Raw genomic sequence first — 15,346 nt, 5'->3', positions numbered from 1 at the left:
CAATTAGATGATAAAAGTAAGCATAAACAGTCCGGACACTACAATTCAAACATATACAGGAGCTTTGAGAGTCTTCTTTGAAGATGCCCTAACCACGTGCAGATACTGACAAAAACAACTACATAGACACTGTCAGGATCCGTCATGTCTTCCAGATCTTCCGGATAGAAGCAAATGGAGCGGATCTGCACATGCTCTCAAAGTCTCCAGTGTTCACACGCCGCGCCCACACGGAACACTGGACAGCAGTCAAACCAGAACTCCAAGAGAAGACGCTCTCCAGTCTTGACAGGTCAGCCGAGGCCTATGTCCACAGTCAACGCCTCGTCCACGCTGGGATATCAAGAGCTTACCAAACAAATCATGGCGGGGCTGCCTTTATTATATTGATATTTACATCACGGAAACACTGCTGCCATGTGACACAACACCACAACTTGCTCCAACTCTCACCGACAACATTTTTATGCAGAAAACAAGTGACAGACAGGTTCAGCCGCGATAACGAAACCGGATCAAGCAACACCCATTTATTAAATGCAAAACTCGTAACTACTCCGCTTTGTTGTTAATAGCCGGTTAATATTTTTGGTCCAGATTGTTTACAAAGCGTTCATCATCAGCCGTTGTTCACACTTCACAGCGATTTTATAATCACTTGTAATCCGAACTCGGCTATCTTTACAATAGTCACAACTGCAGTTAATGCCCAGTAAAACATTCTTGGAGCTATTTTTAAGACAGCGAGTAGAAATGTACAATGCCCTGATGAGCTCGGCAAAAATGAGGTGAAAGAAACTGAACGGACTGCTGTCTTCTTCTCGTGCTCAACTCCAACGTTCCTACAACTATGCCCTGGCAGATAGTTATACATCTATTGATGTCTTCAGCCTTTCAACCTCGGCTAAGAGGGAAGAGTTCATCTCACATGCATCCTTCAAGATTTCAATTCTCCGGCCAACTTCACCACCGTACTGCGAATCCCGTGGTACGCCTTGCAGGACGAGACTCTGGAGCATAGTCTGTCAGACGGAAAAAAAATTCCAAAACATCAAAGGGCAAGGAATGATTAGATAATTCTATGTGTCGCAGCAGCATAAGGAGTTCAACATTGTCGAAAACTCAAGGAGAAAAGTTACCTCGTGGTGCTGCTTCTGGGAGTAGCACCGGATGAGCGACTTGACCATCTTGTTGCGCACTTTGACGGAAGCACTGCACCGGAAAACGAAACCGGACAGGTGATGCTTCGCTAGTGTGAACGACATGGAATCCCTCCGAGCAGCCTTGTCCAGGATACCAGATGTCCATGATTTGGCATAAGCCTCCAAGATTCTTTCGTCGTCCTACAGATGAAATTCATAAATATGAAAGGTGAAGCCATCACTTTTTATCAGACATCTAATAATTAGCACCAAAACAGCAATGAATCATGTGCTCTTTGCATAGTCTGTGTTGTGCAATGTGCAAGCACCAAGCACTAGACGAGTTAAAAGTAAGTGATGAAAACGAATTCATAGTCCACCCTGTCACTACCAAAGATGCTATCGGGAAGAGAATCATAAAAGGAACCAATGAAACAATACCTCAAGAGGCTCCAAGTATCCTTTAACGTCACCAATGCATTTGTTTAGGGGAGGCAACAGTTCAAGCACATAAGCAGTAGATAATGCATTCCAGGCTGCCAGCCGAACCGTAGTCTCAACACTTCTATGCAAATAAATGGCCACTTGCCGACCAAAAATAACATCTCCATATGAGACAGCTGCGAATTGATCTACAACACTCTCGACAAAAGTAGTGTAGCTCTCATGAATTTTCTCCTTGAATCTTAGAATTTCGTGAGTGCTAATTACTTTTACTTCTTCAACAGTGGCCATAGATCCTAAAACCTCATCATTATTAGCAGAGTGAGATCTATAATATTTCTGGCATAACATGTCCAGATGCTGGCCATACAATTCTTGCAAAGCCTCAAAAACATCCTTGCTTCTATCTTCTTGAAGCAAGTCCATACTAGTGCGGACAGAGGCAGAAAGTGCATGCATTTTCCAAACCAAAGGAACATCAAGAGATGGAGCAGCTGAAACAGCTTCCAGACCCAATAAAAAGATAAGACCAGCTCTTGAAACGTCAGCATCATCAGTGCAGCAGATTGAACTTAGAATCCAATGCACAGGAAGAGGCAGTCTCTGGTGTGCCCACTCTAGAACTAACGTGCTGCAAGGTGGATTTACAACTTCTGTTAACTCCATTTCCTCTTGAATCGTCTCCAACATTTCTGGTACTTTTGGCTTATTTATGGCACTGTTATTTCTTGCATGTTTGTCCGGATTCTTCTTCTTGATGGCCAACCATCTGGATCTGAAATGTGAATTTAGCACACTGCTAAAATGTTGATACTCATCCTCAGTTATGTCCCACTCAAGAGTTTTTGGTAAATTCATTTGAGAAGTCAGACAATGTATGGAAGATTTGAGACATTTCAGAACTGAAGGTTGGAAGAGGATATCAAAGGCTCTCTCCAACGTAGAGATCTGGCCAGGTCCTGCAATCAAAGATACACCAAGGACAGGACTGATTCTCTCTGAAGCATTGGTGAATGGATTACTCACATTATCCGAGTTTGCACCTTTACTGAGAGTAACAAGGCCTTCTGGCGCAGCAGAGACGATTTTTATCAACTCTAGGACCAACTGTGAATCCAGTTGTGCAAGTAGGCATTTCAGAGACCAAAACCCACCCCCGCACGTCCCCCAGCCGAACCCAACACCAGGAGCTAGTCCTCCTCTACCAAACATCCCTATGTTCTTTAATACAGGCCACTGTGAGGAAATCATTGGCAACAGCGAAGTTAGAAAGTTCAACAAGTCATTATGCCATAAACTGGAAATGCCTTCTTGTAATATCTTGCCAGCTAGCCCTGCTTTAGATTCTTTGAGATGCTCAGAACTATTTGTTGTCGCTCTCTTGATCACTCTGTCAACAGAACAGGATAGCTGCACTAATCTTTGAAGGCAACTTATGGAAGATAGTGATGCATCCACATTACCCCAGCATCTCATATGACAAAGCCCGTGCACCAACGATACACCACAGGACGGCAGCTGCTCATCATGCCTACCAACTTCAGTGCACGAGAAACTAAAAAAACCATTAGTGATTATCCCCAGGCCAATTTTGGGGACAAAGTCTGGTATCCAAGGCAAGCAGTAACTTGCACTATCAGGAGTGCCCTCTGGTGATATTCTTTCCAATGTCGAATTAAGCATGCCTAGTACAGAAGAAATCAACAAAACCAAGCAGCTTTGCTCCGGTATATGTGTTGTATTTTCACTCTGCACATTGATCAGTGAACACAGGTAGGGAATATCATTTAGATGTAACCAAGACAGCGCCAAATCTACCATTGGAACTACATGACTCCAAGACCATATCTCACCATAAATGCCAGGAACTCCCACATCTTGCTTGCCAAACTGCTCTACTGAATGAAGAAGTGGCAGCCTTTGTGCCAGAGCTCCTAATACAAGAAACGACTCTCTTGCAATCGAACTAAACTCAGAAATAACATTGTGTTCACTTAGATTCTGAAACACTGGAGGGCTGAGCCACAAGCATAGAACAGGAAAGAAATTTGTGAAGTGTGATACGCAAAATCCATAAGAAATACAGGTTCTCCAAAACCGCAGCTGCTCGACCATCATTGCTGAAATCAGCTTGCATTGTTCCTTTCCGGGTTTTATCCAATCCTTAAGGGTATAAGATGGTAAGAACCAGCGCCACATTGCCTGCTGAAAAACTCCATTGTTGATAAAATTCAAGCATGTTTGTCTGTTGTATTTGGACAAAACCTAGCAAAAGGGACAAATGACTTTAGATGATAACAAAAGAGACCTTCTGCTTGACAAATATAGAAGCTATAGTTAAAGAAGTGATTGTCGCCTTTTAGTCTGAGCAGTCTCAACTAAGAATAGCTTTTAATATGCTCATAGTGTTTACCACCTAATCTTAACAACGGGACATCCATATAAATAAGCAACTCAAAGAAAGATTAAAATCCACCAAATAGTTTCTGCGTCAGTTCATGCATTGAGGAAGGGGGTTTGATTGACTGATTGACATAACTTGCAAGGGAAATAATAACACAATACAATTCCTATGTAGTCAGATCTCAGAAGCTGCAAACAAACAGGAGACCTCGAGATGAGATTGTTGGTTGTTAGTTGACACTAAAAGTATCAACTCATTCAAGAATCAGTTATGACAAATGACAAACAAGCCTTTACTTGAGTTTTGACATCACTGATACAAGGTGTTAAAATACTTACATCCAACAGGACACCATGTCTGAGTTCAACTAACAATAGACAATTAAGCAACAAATTCAGAATAGATTACTGGGAGAAAAATAATTAGATCTAGTTATAGATCAATGGTAAGCAAGGATGATCAATAATGAAACACTAACACTACCAACAAGATGCAGTTTCAGGTGCTAACCAATATCAACACAAAAACACGATATGTCAATGTATGATGACAAATATCTATCATGTTACCCTATAATATGAGATTGCCTTAGCAGCAAAGATACCTTCAACAAAGTAACCCCTCTGATCATTGACGAGTGAATTTCCATTGATCCTTGCCTGTACAACAGCTTAACAACACATTGAACAAGCTTTGTACAATTCAAGATGGCATCAGCAGATTGCGGAGAGTGTCTGGCTAATGCCACAAGAATTGAAACGAGATAATCTTTTTGGATTTGAGGCGGGTCCATCTGAACCAACAAAGAGGTACAGCCTGAATTTAAGATCCTTAATCATGCCCACCGGTTTCCACAATAAAACTAAAAGATTGACAAAATCAAATCAAATAATGTGTTCAATTATCTGAAAAACAGAGCTTTGTAGCTTAGTAATAGAAGTGCAATACAAAGTTATCTATATGAAAGAAACAATCCAGGCAGCACATGTATGCTTCAAAATTTGTTCCAAAAGGTAATAAATGCTATTGGATGGCAGGAAACAATAATGTTCAGATGATTAAGTTAGTACTATCGCACACCTACAACTGCCATGTGGCATACAGTGCTCAGAAAAACGAAGGATGTTTATATTATTCAAAGGGTAAACAAGTTCATACTAGTGGAACAGGAGGTGCTGCGCTGGAGGCATATAATTGATATTTTAATAGAATATAGATAACAAGTACTATTATACAAGACTAAACACACTTTGGAGAAGGGGGGAGTACATTAAAATAATCCAAAAGCAGGCCTGTGACTAATAGACAACACAGTTCCGTGCAAATAATTTGGAGCCAGCGGTTTTGTTATTCTGGTGAAATAAAAGAAGGCACAAAGCTCTATGCCTGGCCAAAAGTCTGTATGGTTGTGAAAGAAACACACTGGACAAGAGAAAAACTCAAAAGGTAAAGATTGACCTCCAAAAGGGAGCAGATACGTGGTAGAATTCCCATTCTAATAAGACCAGCAGCAACATCCTGTCCAGACACAATAACATCATCTTGAATGGTGTGTTTCTCGTCACTTTCTTCTTCATCATCTTCACCATAGTGTGGAAGTATATTGGATGGTTTTGTGTTGTATTTCCAAAAACCCCCTTCAAGAAAACCTCCATCCACATCAGGTTTGCTACGAAAAACAGGAGCTGTGCAGATATCTTCCGTCTGATTTATCAATTTCTGCATGTGCGGGAGATCAACCATAGAAGACTCAAATTTGTAATTAAAAATAGACAGTTAAGGGAGTTACCTCTGAAAAATCAAAATATGACTCATTCATGTCATAGCTCAACATAACATTAATAACTTTAGCGCAAGCCAAAACTACAGACTCATGGTTATCATCCAATGACATCCTGCAAATGTGTCAGTTAGCAACAAGGTGGTAAAAAAAAGATATATGGCATGGCAAGGTCTCATATTGATGCCTTTTGACTTACAGAAATACCATGCAAAACATCTAGGTGTACATTTGCTAACTGCTGGTTGTGTTAGGTTCTTCTATGATTTCCAGGATTTGGTTATGAGACTTACTATAACTGCAGTAGTTAACAACCTCATAAAAATAATATACCAATAAAACGCCTAAGTGCAAACAGAAAATATTAAGGGGAAGGGAAGAGTATAAGAGCATCCACACCCCAGCGTCTATAAATTAGACACGCTACAGTGGACATTTCTGTCTTCTCTTTCCATTCACCTTTCTTAGCTCTTTAGCCACATCCCTTAGTACGCCAACTATAGGTGCTAAGGAGTCCAATACATATTCAAATATAAATGTGTTTTGCTTAACATTGGGTGCTATTGCTAAGCTTTTTAACCTTAGCACCTACCCTCACATCTACTATTAGCATCTAGGGATGTGGATACTCTAATAAGCTTAGGGGATAAATACATTAATATCATCTTCTAAATCACTGATAGTTTATGGATGAGATCACTTTAAACTATTACTAACACTTACTACTCTCTAATATGGTAACTAAAAATATGATTGTTTGAAGCATGCATTTTCAGGCATAGATGCAGCTATTTAAAGTATCTTGAAGGAAACTAAGCATATCTCTGTGGTTCATGTTATGTTTGCTTGACTATACTTGATAGGATCGTGCAGTACATGTATGTTCAGTGGCTCTCCACACTATCATGAGCTAAAAAAAACATTGTATGGCAACCATAAGCAAATCTAAAATGAAGTTACCAGCTCAGAAATAAGTACCTTAGAGAAAGAACCAACTCTGGTTCGGGGCCAAGGGCATAGGCCCAAACTGCTTGCCAATCATAAGCTTTCTCAGCATAATTAGCTCCTTCCACATTATCAGCTAGATCCATCTTATGCAGGTTGTGCAATGCCCTATTCAGAACAGAAGCAAGAAGCTGCAGTGCTAGTACCCGCTGCCCAGGAACCTATAGTTTGAACAGTAAGCTGAATTACATTGTGTTTCTACATATTTTTGGGTCACATTTCAAGAAATTGAGCCAAGAGCTATGAAGCACTTCTTCATAAACTGAAATCTGTGAATTCAATGAAGCAGGGAACACTAAATACCATCCCTACACGCCCACCACTCGCAGGTGGCCTCAAGTAATCTGACTATGAGTTATGTGACAACCCCTATCTTTTACTTGGTTTGTTTTATACACCGATGATTAAAAATTACTCCCTCTGTCCCGTAGTAAAAGTTGATTAATGGAGAAACAAATCAATGGAATAGCCTCACCAATCAGTCTAGCATAACAGCCGGTATGCCATTTCATGACAAATGCATGCAACCTAAGTAGTAAAAGTTGAAGTTTAACAACCTACCAATTTACTACAAGTGATTCTTGAGAAACAAATTAATGGATAGCCCCACCGATCAGTCTATCTAGAATAATAGCCAGTATGCCATTTCATGATAAATGCATGCAACCTAAGTAGTAGAAGTTGAAGTTTAACAACCTATCTAGTTGGATGTGGATTGCATGCAGATCTTGCATTTGTAAATTTAGCAAGAACTACCAAGCTTGACAAAAAATTATTAAAATATGTACCACGTAATCAATTGTGCATAACATGAACGCTGCAAAATTCAAGAAGAAATCTATATATGTTCCAATGTTCATGTTGCTCGAATTTGACACTGAATACAGCCAAACGCTAAGTATATTTTGCCCATCCACCATCTGGTAAAGTTTATAAAACAAACCATGCTCCTTGTAAGTGCCAACGCCTCATTGATTGTGTAACCAACAGCTGCAGGATCTCCCTCTGTCCGTAGGAAGTCACGCTCAGCTACGTTTTCTCCATGAGTCTTGTTGCCTACAAGCAGAAAAGGCAGACTTTGATGCCACCACAAGAAGCTAAACTCAAGAGGGCAAAGAAGAAATAATTTACCATCTTGTTGCTCCTGGGAAGATTGAAATCCCGTAATATCTCCATCCAATCCAAATCTACACAACCTGATCCGCTCCACTCTCTCACTCCATGCCTTCCAAGAGTGTGCACTCTGCTCACTAGCAGTCAAATGCTCGCCTGGAACAGCCTTTGCAGTCTTCCCTGGCCCTGAAGTTTGCCTACTCTTATCCTTACCCTTATCTTTCTTGCCACCAGACTTGTCCCTCCCCCGACGCCTCAATACCTCCACCAGAGCTGGATCCATCCTATTCAAAATATCTGCCTGTGCCTCCGCTATCTCCTCCGCCGACATCCCAGCCAGCCTTGCTGTGTTCTCTGCGTTAATCTCTGCTGCGATCGATGGCTCCCCATCATCAAGCTGCATACTCACTCCTTGCAATTCTGCAACCCCAGCCCCACCTTCTGTCATCGATGCATCCCCTGCATTAATCAGCTTCTTTGACAACACATCAGAAACCAAACCCATTGGGCCCAACGCCTCCCTACCATTTCCACTGTCCAGCTCCATGCCATCTCCCCCCAATCCCCTCTCGCCCACCTGGCCAACTGCATTTTTAACCTCAGCCACATGATCAATTTTCTTTGTGTTGTCTTTCTTCGCCTGCCTCCGCTTGGGGGGCACATCGTCAGCGACAAACTCTCGCCACCTGCTGAAATCCATGCCCTTCTTCTCTTTCCTCCTCACAGGCCCGGCCACCGCGGCTGCGGGCTGGTAGTCCATGTCGTCCACATCCATCCCGTAGTCCTCCTCCTCCCCTTCCCCTTTCTTCTTGTCGGCACCCTTCGCCACCGGTTTCCAGTGCTGCAAAAGAGCAGTTAATCAGTCGTAAAGCACAAGCAAGCACTAACTGGAGAGGAGAGGAGCAGGTTGGCGGGTTCAAGGCTAGGCTAGGGTTTCAGGGAGGGGCGGCGGCGGCGGCTTACGGGGCCGTGGGAGCGGTGGCGGGCGACGGGGAAGGGGAGGACGGTGGGGCGCGGGGCGGAGGAGGGCGCGGCGGCGGAGAAGCCCTTCTCGACGATGGCGCCGACGAGGTGGGCCGGTGAGGCCACCGTCGCTGCCGCTGGGGCGGCTGCGGCAGCGGGGGGAGGTGGCGCCGGGTCGAAGGGCTCCTCCACGACCTTGCGGCGCGCCGGGAGAGCGCCCGGCTGGTGCCTCCGCTTCGTTGCGTCTTCCATTGGCGGCCTGGTGTACAGAGCCGCTGCCTTGGTAGCCGGCAAGGGAGGGTTTAGGGAAGGAGGCGAGGAGGGAACGAGGGAATTCGCTGTGGTGGGCTTCTTTCTTTCTTGTGTTTGCAACTCGATCGCCCGATTAGCTTTTCTCTCCCTAATAATAAAGCAAATATTGTTTCTGTCGTCCGTGGTGGCAGTTTTGCAAAAACGTCCCCCTGTTGTTTCAAAATCAACCCGCGGTCCTTCATTAAGTGAAAAAAACGTTTCGTTTTTTCATAAAAGCCTCTGTTCTTCACCGGTCCAGGGATGGGGTGGATCGGGATGGTCCGGTCCCGATTTGGCTGAGGAGGAGGCCGGTCCATCTACGGCGGCTCCGGCGCCGGCGAGCGTCGCGGCGGTGGACAGAGGTGGAGGCGAGGCCGAGGGGCTCGTGGGGCGGCCGGATCCATGACGAGTCGGGCCGGATCTGGCGGCGGGCGCAACACACCATGTGGTGGGGTGGCGAGGCTGGAGGCGGCGGCGCGTGGGGCGGCGAAGTGCGGCGGCGGAGGTCCACCTAAAATCGCGCCCGAGACGCCCGTCCCTGTCGTGGCGAGGTCCGCCAAAACCACGCCCGTCCCTGTCGTGGCGAGGTCCGCCAAAACCACGCCCGTCCCTCCCGTGGCAACGTCCGCCTGAGCCGTGCCCGACGCGTCCGTTCGCCTGAAACCGCGCCCGACGCGTCCGTCTATAGTTATCCTCCAGCAACCATCCGTGTCTCCTTGTCTCCCTTGGTTTTAATTACCTGAGAATGAAGAAGGTATATTTGATGTTGTTCTTCAAGGTTCTACTCATTTCTCATTCCATCCCTGGCATTAATTTTTAACGGGGATAAAGAAATACAACAAACAGGAGAATCAAACATATCTATGCGAGTAGAGAACGCGTATGCTGATTAGGGAAGGTCAACATGGTTCAGTTGGCATAAGAAGCTCCGATGGACACAAGTTTTCATGAACTGAATTGATTGGGTGCCCTTGGCAAGTTCTCGTTAGAATTACCTCTTCTTACAAGGATAAGAAACTTAAGTGTTCTTCATTTATTTTGTGCAGATCCTCCTGTGAAGCATACAATTTCATTGTATCCGAGGAGAAACATGGGACTCCAGATGTATAGAGACTCGGAGACACTGCTAAACTGTCATTTGTGGGCATCTACCAAATTCACTATCAGCCAGTGTAGTAGGAGGTATGTTGATTTTTTTTTTTATTAGTCCATGTAGAGATGCTATTCTCAGCTCTAGATTTGACACTTGAGATATCCAAATTACACTCCCATGGCTTGTATGTTGCTGGAAGATGCTCACAAACACTAACCTTTATGATATATTTGTTTGTTGTGGAGTTCTTTCAGAATGTCTTAAGAGATAGAGAATCTGGCATTTAAGATTATTTCTACATTTATTTTCTTCGACTGGTATAATCCTCCTGAAGGTTATGCTTGAGATATCATTTAAGGAAGCAATGAGTTATTTTGGCATTATATTTGTTTCTATTAATTCCTAGAGAGACAAAGATACTTCAACTTCATATCATTCTATATATGAGTTTATTTATATAACTCTGAATCATTTAAGTAGCATGTTTATCTGTTTGCTTTTATTATGATATAAATACAAAGTGAGTTTCTGTAGAAAGGGAAAATAATTTGAATACGTGAGACTATTTAGATGCATATTGGTTCCCCTATTTGCTACGTCGCGTGGCATGTTCTGATCACTCTACGAATTCTTCATTGATGTTGGGGCTGCTACTGGATCTGGCTCCCCAGCTGAGGTGCCGACTGCTGCTGTATTTTGGCGCCTGGTAGCAGGAAGTGCATCCTCTTAACTTCTTTCAAAGAGTTGTTGTGCTTCATAGTTCAACTGGCTAGAGAAATGATAAACATGAAGGCTTAAAACAACTTGTACTAGGTTAAGGTAGCGGTGCAGCCTCTTGATGCTAAAAATCTATGGTCCTGACGGGATATCGAGTGATGCCCTAATTGATTAAAAAAGGGGCATCAATCATTTGGGATACTATGTCCTGAATATTATTGCATGAATTTTGTGTTTCAGCCTTACAGACAATAATATGTCAAGATTAGATGCCAAATACCGAGATGGATTTGTGGCAAGGATCATTCATCATGTTATGTGGTGACAAATGAAGACAATGCTTATGTTTTTATGTGTACTTTTTTTTACTTCAATTAGCATTTCTACGATGAAATCATTCCAACTGAACCAATGAGAAAATAATTCTGCCTCTAATGCTTTTATTTTCTTTGATTGTTTTGATGCTCCATATTTGAATGTTTATGTTCTATTTTGAATCGTAATGATTATCCATTACCAACATGTCGTCATGGTGTAAGTCCCCGACACGTGGTGTGCCATGATTTAGGGAACAACATTGAATAGAAGTCTGCGAGAGTCTGATGGCCCTGTTGTGGATGTAGCAGTGTGTTCACCGGAGATTAGGTCATCAATGGGATGAACCATTAATCTCCTCCATTTTTTGTACCGTCGTTGTGGGAAGAACATTCACATTCCCCTTAGTTACATGGCGTTTTAGGATTTTATCTCCTGGCACTTCACAGAGACTGGTATTTTCTTCGTTCGCACTGCTTACCATGTTGAATGGACTCGTCAATATAGGCGGGATTTCAATGTTTCGGCTTCAGGTCCATCAGCTACTAACCCAGTTTGGCATTGTCTTTGGAAACTATCCATACCTCTCAAAGTTCAGATCTTCTGCTGGAGAAATCAATTCTTACTAACCGTCAAGTAGGTTGGCTGGGTCATTGTCCTATATGCAATCAGGGTGTTGAAGATGTCAAGTATCTCCTGTTTACCTGCAGCCGAGCCACTGCCCTTTGGAATGCGCTGGGACTAGCTCATGTGATTTCGGACGCAGCTGCCTTGAATCACTTAGGATCTGCCATTTTGGAGCACTTTATTTGTATCCCCTCACAGCCAGTGCAATGTATGCCGTCAGTTATCATACAAACTAGATCATTGATGGCGCGCGTTGCCGCGCCCGTCCATTTTACCGGTAGAATGAAAACAATATTTCAAATGATGGCATGAAACATAAAAGTTGGATGCAAAATGAGTTGATTGGGATACCAATTCTAAGTTAGTTATAGAATTATTCCCTGCTACTATTTGTTGACCACAATTGGCAACTAGGTTGAAGATTTGGGATCAGATGTTGTGCAAAGAATGAGGCACCAGGGTACTGAACTAACAGCAGGGGAGGACGATTCTTCAGGTACCATTATTCGTTCATTAATTTGGTATAATCTTAATGTAGGAGAATTATCACTCTATGATATGAAATCCCAACATATAGCAATGATAAAATTCTGATATTGAATGGTTCTTTTTGTAAGTACAGTTGTAAGATCTATGATTCTAGCATCGACTTTTAACTCGACAGTACTAATTGGACATATAATTGATGATTTATGGACAACAAGATATTTTGTTGTTTTTAGTTATTCAATCAGATTCATCTAGCCCTTTCTTGACTTTCTAATTATTCCACCCTCTATCTCTAAAACTCAGAAATGGATATAAATTGCTATTTTTGTTGTAATTATCTGTGGTCGAAGCTTTTTATTTATAGGTGATGGAAAGCTAACAATACTTTTGATTATTTCAAAGCAATGTCAGATTTAATAATTTGAACTAAACTGGACTACAACATGTTGATGTAGATGAGTCTAAACACAATTAACATAATCATCCAATTTTCAGTGAGTAAAACAGGTTGGTGAGGTAATTTTACCTCCGTTGCAACGCATGGGCATTTGTGCTAGTTACGAAAATTGACCGTGCTTTGCAACCCGAGAAGAAAAATCTTTACCTAATAATAAAGAGGTTACCGTTTCTGTCGGAAAACCCGTCGAGGCATTTTTATAAAAAAGCCGTTGTTATTTTCAATGTTCAACCCGCGGTCCTTCAGATACACAGGCTCTCCTCTTTCCCTCGCCTCCCGATCTAGGCCGACGGTGTCTCCCTGGCCAGCCGCCAGGAGCCCGCGGTGCGTGCGCGGCTTGATCCGGTGCGGCGCCGGCCGTCGGCAGACGCCGGTGGTCGCAGCACCCTGCACCACCGTTCCCCGCCTCATATCCTCCTCTCCCACACGCACCCGAGCTCCTCGTTGTGCGCCGCCCGAGAGTGCTCGCGTTCGTTGCTAGACCAGATCCACCGCCAGTCGGTCGTCGTCGCACTTGCCGGCGACCTCGCCATCCCCTGTGCACCTCCCTCCACCTCAACTTCCGACGCCCGTGTGATTGTGGATGTTCTGAGATATATTTGCACACAAGGTGTTTGTGTGTTTGTCTGAACCAGTTTCAGCCCCAGGTCTTTGAGGTAAACTCCCACATGAACATCATAAGACTAAATCTCCTTTGCTATGATTCAAAGAATGCTATGATGATGGGAGTTAACTGGTTTACTAGAATATAATGGTTTGCCAATTAGTTCACATCATGTGGAGTCTCAAGACACATGGGTATGCTGGCTCCTATTGTTTGACAAATGTGTATCTATAAATTTTCTTTAATCATATATAAAGAAGTTACAGTTGGGTGTTGCCCTTTTTTTGCTAGACACAACACTCCAAGAAAATATGGGTGCTCATGGTGATATATGCATGATTTTTGATTTTGATATGCCTTTTTTTGATCTGAGCTATCGGAGGTGATGCGATCTTTACCACCAGCCTAAGGTCAGTATCCACTACCTGATTTTGTAGAATAGCTCCCATCTTGCACCATGACGCTGAACTACTACCCATAGGGTGTGAGAGTGCGCGCGCTCAACTCTGTCGGACCGGTTGTGCTTTAGTACGTGCAAGCAAGGGAGAAGAGAGTTTGCTGATTCTTATCTGCAGCTCCAACAGGAAAGCCGACCAATTAACTCTTGAGATTTGTCATTTATGTTGTCAGGCTCAGTTAAAAAACTTTCAAAAAGGGAGGATGCAATCTTCTAATTTTGTTTTGTGAATCAATCTTGTACTTAATTCAGGAGCTCTCCCTTTTCATTGTTAAGATCGTCATCACTTTCTATATATAATGCAACTACAAAGTAGAATCACGTGAGTGGGTATTTACCCCTTTATTCAAGACAAAACATGCAACAAGACATGCTTTAATTTTCTTGACATGCTACAGTACTTTTAGAGACGGGATGAATATGAGTTGTTCTTGTACAGAAAACAGTTGAATTTGTGAGTTCATTCCTTTTAGTTTTTGGTTCTGGTTCTTGATACTGAACTACAAAAATGGAAGTACTTAGTTTGCGTTTGGACTCCCGCTGGAATGTTAATATATGTGAAACTTAGAGTGGATGTACTTTCATTATTTAGCTCTTTGAATATGCACATACGACATGATTTGTACTGGCATGCTACTATGTAAATCTTACGGGGTGACAATTTGGTAAATAGTCCCACTGTTCTATCCCTCACCTTGCTCCGTGTGAGTTCCAAAAAATATATCTTTTTTGTCTAAAATGGAACAAGCATTCATGTTTGACAAATTTAACCGCACAAAGTTATCTAATAAAACTTGCACAAAGTGTCTCTGCTTTTTGTATGCGCAGGGCAAGTGATTATAACAAGTTTCTTTGTTGCGGGTCTGTTGTTGGGCGAGTGAAAATGCCAGAGGTAGAAGCGAAGACAATCAACAACGACGACCATATTGTGTCGATGACCACCTTAAAATAATGCCATGTATGTTAATTGTGTGTAGAAAATTCTTATTTTCTTTGGCGTGGAAAGTGTTGTAACATGCATGGATGTCCTATGACCCCCCCCCCCCCCCCCTTCTGTCTTGTTGTCTGCTTTGCCAATTTTGCTACAGTACTCTACCACATGCATCTTTCTACTCGGTTGTGTTCTGCTTAACTGTCAAGAAAAAAAGAATATATTTTTTAAAGGTCAATCTAAGCTGATACATCCACCGCACCAACCGCTTCACAGGTCATCAAAATCATGAAGGTTGATAGATATGAGATAGTCAGGAATATGAAGATATGATTGTTATCAGCGCCAACATTGGCCATTTAGGTTCAGAACCAAGCATGAAGGTTAATCCAAATATGCGGGAAAGAAAACAAATGCGGGAATGCATAGTCATGTAAGAAGACCATACATAGACAATACTACTGTATGAAGGTCTGGATTGGATCACACCGAGTTAAATTGAAGAGGCAAAAAT

General features: G+C 42.8%; 1 protein-coding gene and 1 long non-coding RNA gene across 4 annotated transcripts; one reads left to right on the top strand and one right to left on the bottom strand.

The window, feature by feature from the left end:
• Positions 1–515: 515 nt before the first annotated feature.
• Positions 516–9,221, bottom strand: LOC123413414 (transcriptional elongation regulator MINIYO). Of its 2 annotated transcripts, none has more exons than XM_045106345.1 (10): positions 8,852–9,221; positions 7,907–8,729; positions 7,719–7,831; positions 6,749–6,936; positions 5,780–5,885; positions 5,449–5,709; positions 4,595–4,783; positions 1,584–3,851; positions 1,140–1,343; positions 516–1,022 (listed from the first exon to the last, which is right to left on the bottom strand). In XM_045106345.1, exons 1-10 carry the CDS (start codon positions 9,101–9,103, stop codon positions 867–869), a joined length of 4,560 nt encoding a protein of 1,519 aa, XP_044962280.1. In that variant the 5' UTR covers positions 9,104–9,221; the 3' UTR covers positions 516–866. The 2 variants fall into 2 exon arrangements, with proteins under 2 accessions (XP_044962280.1, XP_044962281.1); XM_045106346.1 differs by having other exon boundaries at positions 5,449–5,694.
• Positions 9,222–10,240: 1,019 nt separating this feature from the next.
• LOC123412670 lies at positions 10,241–15,013 on the top strand. 2 transcript variants are annotated; one of them, XR_006613569.1, is made up of 4 exons: positions 10,241–10,324; positions 12,309–12,390; positions 13,736–13,854; positions 13,926–15,013. It is a non-coding gene; the product is annotated as an uncharacterized LOC123412670 (long non-coding RNA). The 2 variants fall into 2 exon arrangements; XR_006613568.1 differs by having other exon boundaries at positions 10,252–12,390.
• The last annotated feature ends 333 nt before the right edge of the window (positions 15,014–15,346 follow it).

This window comes from Hordeum vulgare, chromosome 7H (genome assembly GCF_904849725.1).
Source record: "Hordeum vulgare subsp. vulgare chromosome 7H, MorexV3_pseudomolecules_assembly, whole genome shotgun sequence".
NCBI lineage: Eukaryota > Viridiplantae > Streptophyta > Magnoliopsida > Poales > Poaceae > Hordeum > Hordeum vulgare.
Note: the sequence above shows the minus strand (reverse complement) of the source record. Positions and strands in the feature narration are given on the sequence as shown.